Below are 13,273 nucleotides of genomic sequence, written 5' to 3'. Positions count from 1 at the left end.
GGCCACGGGGGAGGCAGCGGCGGCACCGCCGGCGTCGTTTCGTGGGAACTGGCCGTGGCGGTTCTGCAGCAATTCCTCTGGTTTGCAAGGGCACGGGTCCGTGGCCTGGTTGAGAGTGAGGGCTGGGGTTAATGTTACTGTGATAAACCTGGGGGGGGGGGTGTGTGTGTGTGTGAGTGTTTAAACAAGTGGGAGGGGCAGGAACCCCAAAACTCACATACAGAAGGTCAAATGGATGCATTCAAAATTTAGCATGAGGATTTTTTCTTTACCTAACAACTTTTTATCCTTGTGTTTAATTCTCTGCAGGTGAACCAAGTTTATAAATAAGAAATTGCTTTATATTAAAGTCTGTTATGTTGGGGGCTTTTTTCTATCACATATATTAATTCCTTGCAAATGAAAAACTGCGTTATCCATAGCACTTTCCATCCTAGACTGCCAAAATTAATGACTTTTTGTCTTCAGCTGTTTGGAGGTTGCACAATGGTAAGCACTGTCCAATAGAACATTGAGGCAGAAGTTCCTAGGTTTTTTTCCTGACCTTGTTTTGTACCTCCATCGTTGCATGGGCATTAGTGACAATTGCTGGCTTTCATTTTGTGTACCCACGCAAAACACCTTCCCTTGTTCCTGAAACAGTCTCCAGGTAGTTACACGTGTTCAGTCACTCATTTCACTCTGAAGTTACTTGGTTTCATTTCTGAGCTACACAAAATCCTCTGCTGCCTTTTGCAGGTGCTGTTACTGAATTTCTTACAAAGCAATTTAAAAAATTGTTTGTCAAACATACTGAATTACTGCTGCAGACACAAGCTGAGCTTTAGCTTTGTTTTGCCTTTTGCTTATGCAGCCACTTTTTCACTGCTGAGATGTCATACCATTAATGTGCCTCAGACACGACAAGCCTCAGGTTGGGGTAGTCTGTCTTCCCCCGCCCCCAATTTATACTGACTACATCCCTGTTTACTCTGATCAACGGTATTTGTTTCAAATAATAAGCTATTAACCAGGCCATGTCCAATCATTTCATAATTGGGCAAGTCCTTTCAAAGATGAGAACTGATAAAATAATTTAAGGGTGGGTGAGTGGGTGCAACCTGAGAGATGAAATGTGTATTTCAAGAAAGTAGGTTGTAGCATAGCACCATTTTTACTTCCACTCAGGGCTGTAATGCTTTTATTTCTCATCAGCAGTTACATAGCAATAGTGCACACTTGGTATTTATAGGTTTGTTTTCCAAATAATTATCATCATCATGTTTATTGTACGAGCGTCTTGGCTATATGAAAAAACTAGGCAATGGCTCTTTTTAAAATTTTTACAACTTTCTGCTTTCTGTCGGATAGCTGTAACTACAATGTTACCTTGTTTTGCTGTAGCAGCACCAACAGATGCATCTCCACCAACTATGTAGTCTTACCAGTAGAAATTCATCATCGTGAATACTAACCTACGATGCCTTCCGAATCTTGGCCACGTACGTTAAGTCCTTAAGGCTGTGACGTTTGTTGGTAGCGGAAGCTACCCTGGAAACTACCCTGAGAATACCCGCTAGCCAAAATCTTTTTGTCTGGGTAGTGATCGTTCTCAAAAAAACCCGGAACCCAAAGCTTTGCACCGGGTATGAACGGTGGCTAATTTCAACAAGGCTTAATCTGTGTCATTGCCTGACTGGTACCAACTTGATAAAGTGGCACAGAGAACAAGACCGAACATGCACCAGAGGCCATGGCCAAACAGATGAAGAGCCTCTAGTGTGGAAAATAGTAGTATAATAATTAATAAAATTATTAATCCTAGGCAGAAAAATGCTTCCAAAAAGCAAAGGTAAATTAAAGCACTGGAGTTTGCCCCTGAAACCATTTATCAAGTGTCACAAAAACAGACTAAAATGGAGAAAATGCCGGAAGGTATGATGGCACCAATCTCTCCCTTGAGACCTATCAGAAAACACAACTACTATCCTCAACACCCATTTCTATCATTTTTTTTTCCCAAGAATTCTTTACTGTCACCTTCTAATTTCTGAACACCAAGCTGCAAGGTGCTGAGGAGTAAAAGAGGGTTATGGAGAAATGTGATTCTGGATTATCAATTATCATTTGCCTCTCTTAATGGTCAGTGCTCTCCACTGTTTTCTTCTTCGTGCCGTTTTTTTCTTATCATCATCCTTGGGTTTCTCACTTTTCAGTCATCTCGGTTGTTTCCCCGAGTTTTTTTATTCCCATCTTTCTGCTAAGAGTTCTTCCTCTTTCTGTTCATCACCTATTTCTAGACAAAGATTACATCCATGCTCTCAGCACAACACTGGCAGGCAGAATCTCCTGCAGAATCTGCTGGACTCTCAGTCTCTCTTCTTACCCATTCCGCTCTGCCACTTTGCGCGTCATTTCATTTCTGCCCTGATTTCCACATTAGTAAAAACTAACACTAGCATTACGAGGATGTGTGGTTCATCCTTTCTAAGGTGATCAGAAAAGCCTGCTGAATTAGCTAATTAATCATAATGTCACCCTCAGACCAGCACGCGGGGAAGATACCGGCATTCCCAGTGGTTTTTTGGTAATGGATCAGTAAGTTGTGAACAGCCTGGAAGAAGCCATCACAAAGAGCAAGTCAGTGCTCGGGCTGTATGTGAATGAAAATGGGAGGGACGACAGCAGTATAGCACTGCTCTGGTTTCGCAGTGCACGTTTATAGGAGGTGTTACTACGAGAATAAGCACGGAGCAAGACACCCTCACGTTGTTACACACGTGCTGGATACTCTCTCGCTGCCGGATGAGGCGCTTGGTAACCGCGCTGGAAGGCTCTGACGCCGTGTCAGCTATGCCCAGGAACACGAAGCCCTACGTACAAAGCGCCGCCAAATCCCGAGATGAAGCAATTTCTGCATGTGAGGACTTGTCAGATTTCCCATGATTGCTCTAGTCAAACTATATATAATAAATTTCCTCTGGTTTAAAAAGAATAGTGTATATGTTTACTGAAAGGATATGCCTCAATTCCGGTTGGAATACTGTTGTGACATGGCACTAACTATAGAAATTCAAACCTGGGTAGGAATTTCCTTAGACTTTGGATTCAGAGTCCATTTTGAGGACTACACAAAATTAGCTGAGTGGCTTTACGAATTGCCTGTTGCTCTTTCACCTTGCTCTTCTCCCCCAAACCAGCACAAACAGTATTCATCCCTTCACCCTTAAAGGCGTTTGAACCGCGTAGATTTAGTATGATTTCTTTCAAATTCATCAGGCGTCTTTTGTGAAGGCAACCCATTGAAAACCATGAAACCCACTGAATCCATGAAAATGTCCACCGATTTTCGTTCTTAGTAATGCCAAGAATGCTTACTCGGTTTGATTACATTTTTAAATTGGCTATTTCCGTATTTCATCTGTATTTGGATTTTGCCATTACAGAAATGACATGTGATGTTCTTCAGATTTTCATTTCACATCCTAAAGTAGGCAACAAAACCACGTAATAATGATACTGAAAGGAATCGGAAAAAACTCTATCAATTCAGTACTCCAAACCAAACACACCTCAGTACTACTATTGTCACTAATGCATATCATCTACTGATTGGGAATCACGGCTATAAGTTTATATTTACGTGCATGTGCAACCTTTGGTGATAAGCAATCCGCTTGTGGAGGGTGAGAGGTCTCAGTGGGAGCTTATAATATGCGCTTAAAAGCCCCGCTTAACGAGTACGAGGTGCAGGATCTGACACATCATGTTTACACCGAGCAAAGCTCAGGCATGTGTTTCATGGGATCTGATCACTAATTTAAGCAGTCTGCTACTGCTTACATTTTTTACACTTACGCATCAAAACCGAAAACAAAATCAAGTAGGACACGTAGAACACGTAACTGCAATTGTGTTTACATAAAAATGAATTTAATCCCCCAAATCCTACCATGTCTCAAGTCAGATGCATGTAGGGATCACACACCTGAGTTATCAATGGAAAAGGCCCGCCCCATTTACTATCACAAACCGCAAGACCTCTCGTCTCCGGCAGTTGCAGTACTCAGTGGTAACACCCCCTTACACCGTCATTAAGCGCCACGGAAAATACCAAGCGGCTTGGTCAGGCCTGCTCGCTCAGGGCACGGAAGAGCGTATGCTCACGTACCTTCACCTCAGCCGGAAACGCAATCATCTTCCGCTAAACCCAAACGGGGCGCATCCTGAATTACATATGGATTCTTGTTACTGTGTTAGAGAAATGGCAAATTTTTTTTCCCCCAAACAGCTCTTTCAAGAATATTAATACAGGTTGTGCCAGTAAATGTAATTAGTTTGATGTGGCTAGCACAGGGAATGCGCTGCCAATGTACAACTACTGTTAAGACTTAAAATACCTGCATGTTGTCTTTGCACTACATTGAAAGTTCCTCTCTTTTTTTCTTCTTAGTGGCCAAAATACATACGGTAGGTGGCAGAGTAAAATAGTGCAACTTTCCTGTGCATCACCAGAAAGAGCTGCAAAACGTTCCAATATTGAATCACTCCCCATTACAGAATAACTGTGGGTATTTTACATAAAGAGTGTTCTTACTGACATTTTTAATCTTTAAAACTATTAATTGCACAGTGTCTGTCTCATCACATCTCCCAGACACTGCTTAAATTTCAAATACTGGCAAAGATTTTTCTAATAACGAAGATGATCCAGATTAAGGAATCTTTCCTTTTTGCCTTTTCCGAATGCACAGCAGAGCTGACTGAGTTGGGATCCTTTATTCAGGTCAAACACAAAGTTAACTGGGAACAGCGAAAAGCCAAATGTTCTCCCCTGTCTCTCCTTTTTTTTTTTTTTTTTGACAGAGAAAGTCTACAAACTATTCAGTTACTCTAGAAGTAATTATTTTTTATTATTTTAATTTTTTTAAGGGCACAAACAGAGGCACCTCTGTTATAAAATCCACCAACAGTACCCAAGAGCTCTGAATTCGAGATTATGCTTTGCAAGTACTTTTCACGATACAGAGATACGGAAGCCAAGCTTGCTTCTTATTGGCAACGCCCTTAAATGAAAACTGCAATTCATGACAACGGTGCAAGAGTGTGGGGAGAGCTCGCTGCAGCTGCTGGGCAACAGGGACCCCTAATGCAAAGCAACAGCAAGTAAATGTCACCCCTTCCTCAAACGTCGCTGCTCTGCTGGATTCCTATTAGGTTTTAATAGGAATATTGTTTAAGGTGAAGCGCTGAAAGTGTATTTAAAGATAAATGGTGGTCTTCTGAATGTATTCGTGAAAGACGCGGTGACTAGATGAGCTCATTCAAAAAAGTCCAATCCTAAACCCCCACCTCAGTAGCCCATCCTAGCAGGATAAACCAGTTTTCTCTTTCATTCAAGCAAAAAATTGCCTGAATCCATTCAAATTTAGCTTTTAACACCTATCGATACCAGTTAAAACTCTTCTGAGGGAAATGATTTTCATCAGTCATATATGTGAACAATCTCAGAAAAAAAACACTCGATCCCTGCTCCCCCGCCACTTAGGAGTCCAAAAATTGAATACAGGTGGAAGAACAATTCCAACAGCTTAGAAATTAAAGGGAAAAGTGTAATTACCTGCCACAAATTTAGAATAATATGGAAGATTCTGACCGCAGATGAAGTTTGCTGATGATAATATGAAAGGAAAGCACTTATTTGTAACACTAGGAAAAGCACTGTATTAAACTCGTACAGAACTATCACTAAAAATGGCTTCAGACTTGCTACTACCTGAGAAGATTTAGAAGGGGACCCAAAGACATTTGGCACTGCAGACGGAAGAAAGTTTCTATTTACTACGCGATAACCTTTTCAATAAGCCAAATTTAGCACCTACTAATTGGTCAGGATGCTAAATTCAGGAAACACAATGTCATCTAAACTGCAAAAAACTATTCCCTCACCTTTTCTGGGATAACCGCCCAGCGGCAAGACGTAGCCCACTGCGGAGTTGCGGGCTACATGCAATCAAATCTGATTTTGACGTTTTTCTGCTTCACATACTGCAATAGTTTTGCTGTTAGATGGCAACCAGTCCCTGCTGCTAAAGACGGACGCTCCGATCTGCAACACCCTCGTATTTATTGTGGTATTTATCCCAAGACAAGGCAGTCAGCTGGTTCCAGAGGCAAAGCAATGCTTCCTTTGAACTAGATTAAAAAGACGAACGCATGGCTGAAGTAACTTGTTCTAAACACGCGCCGGCGCCTCGCTGGTTGCGTCTTCCTAATCACGACAGCAGAGGATATTTTGGCAACGCTGGAATTAGCGACCAAGTAGAACCTGCTGCAGAAATACAAGCAGGGCCGACTGCCTGACACTATAGAAATCTTGCAGATCCAATAAAATTCAGAAATTCCTGGGTTTTAAACAGTAAATCTCTACACAGCATCGGCATGCAAAAAAATGATGCTGACAAATACCAGCTGAACTTCTCTGCATCGGCTCATTTTTTTATCCTGAGGAAATTCATCTTCTAAACAATATATCTGAAATTAATGTCTCCTCAGAATTACATAACTTAAAAGGCCTCTTATGAAAATGGGTATTTCATTTCCAACATTATACAAGTCCACTACATTCACATGAGAGCACAAGATCCAACTCTGTTCACTTAGAAATAAAACTTCCCCATAGCAGCTTTGAGCACTAACACAAGACGGTTTCACAGGACCATTTATTCCAGAGTCTTGGAACATGTACATCTCTGCACAGCCATTTTTAGTAGCAATAGCTTGAGGCAGTCGGGGGTCATTCTGAAAGCTACTGATGTCACGAGATTTCACTCCAAATGGAAAAAGACTCTTCAAATTTTGGAAAATCTGTTCTATAGATACTAATTTATTTGTCAAAAAATCACCAAGCCACTCATGAGTCAGGAGACCCGCTCCAACAATCAGACTAAGCTTTTTCCCTGGCAAGTTGATCAATCTTCTCCTATATGTGATGAAAGCAAAGTATACTTTAAATAACTGTTCATACTGTTCTACAGTGAAACGTTCATTCCCTTTGTACCACTAACGAAGCGCTTAGGTGAGCTACTGTCTCACTACAGATTTCTATTTCATCTTTACAGGCCAATGAAAATTTTTAGTATCCGCATGATGCTTACAACATCCTTGTATTTTCAGGGAACTCATTACACAAAGAGAACCATGGCGGCACTGTTGTTGTTTCCATTCTCTCCTACCTTCTCTCTTCCCTATGGAACGTACTTACTGTCTGTTGCATTGACCGCAAAGCCTTGTGCCTCTCCGTTTGCAACGTGGGCCAGTCACACATAGCGGTTCTTTTTTCAACTTTATCACCCCGTGTCCAGACAGCAGTTCTCCCCCTGCAAGAGATGCATCACGCTCGAAGTAGCAGGCAAGGTCTTTTCACAGCGTGTTGCTTTTGCTATTTGTTCTGCCTTCGCTCACCGGCCTTCTTGCTGTATTACTCAGGAAGCACCACTGAAAATAGAAAGTGCCGTCAGTCTCATTTGATTCCCTCATTCTGAAAAACCCATTGCTCTTGCGGTTCATCAGTGCCATGTAGTCTTTGAGAACTGAGAAAGTTATAGACAATCCATTCCTGCTCTCACACGGAGAATGACCCAACATCATTTTAAGGGTTTTTTTCATTTCAGGTTTCATTTCTAAAATTACATTCTACGCTCCTACTTATGAAAGAAGGAAAATTATAAAGTCTCTGTTATCAGAACTTTCCAATAACAGGTTTAATTCCACACTGGGCTGTAACGTTAAAAAACATGTACACCCATATACGTATGCACAACATCTGTCCATGTACATACCGTGTATCTGCCGTTGTATTAAAAAATTGTTCCTTCACAGCACTGACAACTTTCCGTTGCAATCTCTGTAGACTTCTGAGGTGTTTTTCTCTGCTCTTTGTTCCCAGTGAAAATAACTCTTCCCTTCCTAGCGGTGCCGCTTACCTTTCCTTCCTAGCTGACTTGGCGATATGCCTATTCTGCTTTTCAGGACATACATGCAGCCAGGGCTAGCCACCACGTAGGGTCCATCCCCCAGAGATCTCAGCATGGCCGGCCTGGTGATGACAACCCCGTAGTCCACTTCTTCAAGAACATTGTAAGTCTCTTCTCTTCTTGTTATGTACTAAAATGTTGTGGTTTTTTTTTTTTTCCTTAGGATCCGTCAGTAACCAAATACTCCCCAATCATTAGCCATTATGTTGAGCCTCATGAATTGTACTTGTGCCTTTGAGCTCATGGTGCCATTCGATACAAAAATACTTTTTACCTGGAAACACAAGCACTACAGAAATGCTACAAAGAAGTGGGCGAACCCTCCAGCAGCACAGTCAAATCTCAACAACAACCATAACAATTACACAGCTTCAGCAGTTACAGGTTTTGTCCTTGTGTCATGAGCATTGGCTGTATTTAGGCATGTCTTCTGTTTCGAAAGAGAGGAAAATCCAGTGTGTTCTAGGCAAAGCGTAAGACAGCGGAGGAGCTTCTCAGTGCAATTACTTAGACAGCACTTAATGGACATGCGTAAGTTTCCTCCCAAATATGAAACAGTTCATCATTTTGGGTATCATTTGAAACCATAAGCAAAACAGCCCAGCATTTTTTTTCCTGATAATTTCATTTAAGATAATAGCAATTTTGTTCAAGCTCTGAAATGGGTTGGTTTTACACCGATAAGAAGTTTTCACAGAAAATACCCAGGAAAGATGGAATTTCCTCAGATATTAAATTCTTAAGCATTGTGTAAATTCATAATGAAATGCTGTACTCTGTTGAAAACACTGTACAGTGACTATCCAGAAGGAGAGACTCCACATATTGAATTTGCCATACTTTTGATTTGATCTCTATAGGTACTCCTACCAACATTTATTTTTCAGGGTTTTTTTCCTGAAACAGAAGTCTCAGTATTTTGATGCCCCAAATGCTGAGTAAAGAACTTCCAAAACATAATGGTAGCCTCAACCAGGACAGAAGTATTTGCAGTATCACAGTCTCTCTTAATAGCCACCTTCATCAAATCAATTTTCCCACTGATGATATCCAAAAAAGTGGAAGTAACATGCTGTCTGCTTGGAGTAGAACACGGCCATCATTGGATCTGAAGTGTAAGACCTACAATAGGTTTAAAAAAAAATTTAAAAAATCCATCAATAATGAGACCTTTTTTTATGACGGGAAAATTACCCGTACCGTGACTCATTTTTGAACTATCTTTTAAGAATGGGCATTCTGAAATATTCACGTGGCAATAAAGAGAAGGATGAAATGAAACAGTAACTCATGCATAAGGCCTACTAACTCATAGATAATATGCAAAAGACTTTATGATTCCTTACATTTATTGTTGCCTTGGTTTTACAATTTCTTTGTGTTGGTTTTTAGGTCTCACCCCGTACACCTCCCCCAATGCAAGCAAAGGTAAGCGCTCTCAGGGGCTCACGCAACGCCCAAGATTTTTTGTGGGCTAATTTGTACCAATTCAGCTGCCAGCCTGATCCATTTTCTTCAATGGCATCAAGTAAAAATCTGGAGTTATCATCGGGAATATTTAAAGCAAGGCACTAAGACAGAAAAGCCATGGTTCTCTTCCTCACGCGCTTGCTGCATGACGTGCAACAAATGAAAGCCCCTCGCAGGGATCTTTACCTTCAATTTATGTTGTGATTGCTTTTTGTAATAAACTCGTAACAGGTAATGCTTTCAAACAAGCTGCACCCGCCAGGCACTGGCCTCACGTTTACTAAGCTCAGCTGGCTTCCAAAGTACATGATACTGACAAACCATGGCTAGTGAAGTCAGTTCTTGTAATTATAATAAAGAATTTTGCCTTTTGTGTTTCATGGAATGCCAGTGCACAGATTGTTGTTTTCAACTCCTGCCTCGTTATCCAACCAGTATTTCATTATTTTTACTGCGTTTTCATCATCTTCTGTGTATGGTACACCCAGACGCTTTGTTCCATAGTGATCATCATGTCATTGTTTCTATTTCTTGCATGTGCAGGGAAGAGGATTATCCCTCACCAGATTTAGCTGGGTAGGTGATGAACGCGCTTTCAGTTAACAGCTATTTTATTTACCAGGCCAAAGCATATCTCGCTCCATTGCCTCAAGCTGCTGCAGCAACGTGATAATTTCGTTTTGTCTCAATTTTGCTATTTTGCTTTTCCTGTTGCACTTTCCTCCCTCCTCCCACAGCACTTTAAGACGGTAATTTGGTTGCTTGCTCTTATCCAGCCACTTGACAGCCTCGCAGCGATAATTTCTTTTGCTTTAGCGCGAAGGGAGCAAAACCCACTGCATGGCAAATCAAACTTTTCCCTTAAAGACTTCTGGAAGACTCATCTGCTGCATTTTTCTTTTCCCGGGAAAGGACAAAAATGGGAGGGACGGGCGCTTATTCCACAGTTCCAATTGCTCTTCTACAGTAAAGGCTGCAAAACTAACACTGGCAACTAATTCAAGTATTTCATCCCCCCTCTCCTTGCAACCTCCTTCAGTGCGAAGTGATCTGCCTAAACAGTTGTTAGACAAGTTCTTCCCACAGTTATCTCACAACTAATTAAATTCTACTTCTCTACCACAGGTTTGATCTTATATGAGATGGACATGTAAATTACTTGCATTTTTAGACAAAATATCAAAGCCTTCAAGCCATTAAGCATTTCTTCATTATCAGAAGAACACAAATTAGTTGATACGTTTGACATCCTAGAAGTCGTGAAATAATTGAATCTTTTTAAGTTTTGTCATGCAGGTTTAACCTTCTGAGTATCCATTTTTTGATAATTAATTCCTCTTTTACAGATTGGTGCTTCCCTCAAATTTGAGTCTATTCAGATAATTTCCTAACGTTTTCCTTCATCCTTGTTTATTACACAAAATATTATTTTATTCCAACACCTCTAAATTTCACATTTGAGCATTCCATGTCAGTTATCACAAACAAAGATTACAATGTGCATATGATAATTTGAATGCGATAATTTGCAATATATGTGAAAAATCTCTCTTTGCAGGGTGGTGAAGGACACAAGCCAGGATATGGAGGAAGCGGAAAATTCTATGAGCATAAATCTGCTCACAAGGGACATAAGGGATCCTATCATGAGGGCCAGGGCACTCTTTCCAAAATCTTTAAGCTGGTAAAGTACAACTGACCTCACTCTAAATACTAAAAATTGGGTCCAGGAAAAAGAGAAGCCAAACCTCTCCAGAACCTGCCATGCTCGAAACCACCACATTTCCTTAAAGCTTCTGAAGCAACTAGATTTGCATGGATAAACCAGAAGGTTATCTCATGACGTAGTAACTACTTACATGATAGGAAACAAAAGGTAAAAATACGCAGTCAGTTACCATCGAGAAAGAAGGTAAATCCACAAAGTCCCACAAAGACCCGCACCAGGATCTGCGTTGTTACTCAACTCACAAATGCCCAGAAGATGAATGAGGTGACATGGCTTGCTGCTAAATTCTTTAGAATAATTATTTAGAACAGTGAAAGTGAAAGCAAACTGATAAGCTGCAGAGCGATAGTAGAGGACACATGTTTGGTTGAGACGCAGTAACAACTTGAGCAGTCCCTGCTTGTTCCCACCCCAGGTGGGAGACCTCCCACAAGGTGTCAGCACAGTGAGTTGTGACACCACATAATCAGGCAAATTAGAAAACTGTGTCATAGGAAAAATAAACATTTGGTCAGATTACCTTTAATCTGGTTCAGTTCACCGTTTCAAGTCACCGCACAGCCCCACCAACACAGCTAATAAATGAAAAACGAACAGGAAACAAGTCAGTCACGAGGATTTTTCACATTCTACGTCAGGAAAAAGACACGTGAACAGCGCATCATGTCCGCTGGCAACTACTTTAACTAAGACTGTATTTTTCCTCAAAGGTAGTGAAGCACTCACTCCTGACAAATCACCTAGTATACTATTCACACATGAAGAATGCACTCAGCGGTAATCTCAACTTCAAGACAGAAGGTCTGAGATCCCATTAGCAGAGCTGATCATCTCACATTCCTACTACTCTCCGCTGCAACAGGAGAGATAACACCACCATCACCTGTAGCAAAACCACATTTTTCTCTCTCAGACAGTTTAGGGCCCGTATCTTTCATTGTAGAGCTGTTTTTCAAACATATGCAGCACCAAGTGACAGCTTGCAAACTTCAAGGAGGTAGTAAGAATTCTTATGTTAAGGAAAAGGAATAAGCTCTTCAGAGGCCCAGGTAAAAATCCAACACTTAACCTTTAAAGTCTCATTTTCACACTGTGCCCTTGTAGCTTTCTGGTGGAGTTCAGCTACATCAACAACAGTATGGCTATATACCGACATCATTCGTAAAATTTCTCTCGAACATTTTAAAGTATCAGATAATAATCTCATGCAAAAATTAACATTCTCTTTTTTTTTTACATAACCATCACAACTATTTTAGCTTGGATTTATATGTGTCTGATGATATACATATACCTGTTCTACTTCTTAGATGGTCTTTTCTGAGCCATTATAACTTTTGGAACTCATAGCAGTTTTATTCAGGCCTATTTGATTTAGGCCCAATGTTTATAGCAGGAGGCATTAGTAACTATTTCTTTATAGAATTTTACAGTCTTTAAATAAAAAAGTTGTCCATTCTTTAAGATAACTTTGAAAGAAAAAAAAGCCAATTACCTAATGGATTACACAAAATTTTCCTTGAAACAGTTCAGTAAAACTAAGAAGATAAAGAAAACAAAATCCCAAAGTGCACATAGGCTTAATTTTTTTTTTTTTTAAGTAAACATTTCAGTCATCAACTGCTTACAGCAACAATTACCACACTATCTCACATCTGTGGTCACGAGCCTAACACTCAAGATTTGCCTAGAAAGTTGCTAAAGCTAAAGCCGGGGGAAAAGACACCCAGTTAGCCTAATCTTAAGTTCCCAAACCACACCACCAAAATTTCAGCTTGGATCATCTTTGCTATAAAACTGCTGTAAGGCTTTTCTCAATTGCAGATTTATGAATTGTCACAAGTTTGGGTTTTTTTTCCCTAGTTTGGTGTTTTCTTATTATCTGTAAAAATAGGCCAGGTTTCAGCCTTTTACCTTTTCTTAGATTTTTCCTGTATTTGCATCTGCGCTTTCCATACAAGACTGATGTTGACAGAATCACGTTAACAACTTACCCTAATAAATACTGCAGAATAAAATTATTACATTTTAATTCTTTCAGATGTGGGATTATTACAAC

The 13,273-nt window shown here is 40.4% G+C and overlaps 1 protein-coding gene across 5 annotated transcripts in view; it reads left to right on the top strand.

The window, feature by feature from the left end:
- MBP (myelin basic protein) overlaps positions 1-13,273 on the top strand; it is a 124,201-nt gene that overhangs the window by 108,698 nt on the left and 2,230 nt on the right. For 4 of the 5 annotated variants that reach the window (XM_075744570.1, XM_075744569.1, XM_075744572.1 and 1 more), the window contains exons 5-8: positions 8,011-8,118; positions 9,408-9,443; positions 10,029-10,061; positions 11,044-11,169. In XM_075744570.1, the coding sequence (XP_075600685.1) occupies positions 8,011-8,118; positions 9,408-9,443; positions 10,029-10,061; positions 11,044-11,169 (303 nt within the window). The remainder of the gene's footprint in view (positions 1-8,010; positions 8,119-9,407; positions 9,444-10,028; positions 10,062-11,043; positions 11,170-13,273) is intronic. The other variant, XM_075744573.1, reaches the window with a different exon arrangement.

The sequence above is a fragment of the Balearica regulorum genome, chromosome 2, assembly GCF_011004875.1.
Source record: "Balearica regulorum gibbericeps isolate bBalReg1 chromosome 2, bBalReg1.pri, whole genome shotgun sequence".
NCBI lineage: Eukaryota > Metazoa > Chordata > Aves > Gruiformes > Gruidae > Balearica > Balearica regulorum.
This window is presented reverse-complemented; position numbering and strand designations above follow the sequence as displayed.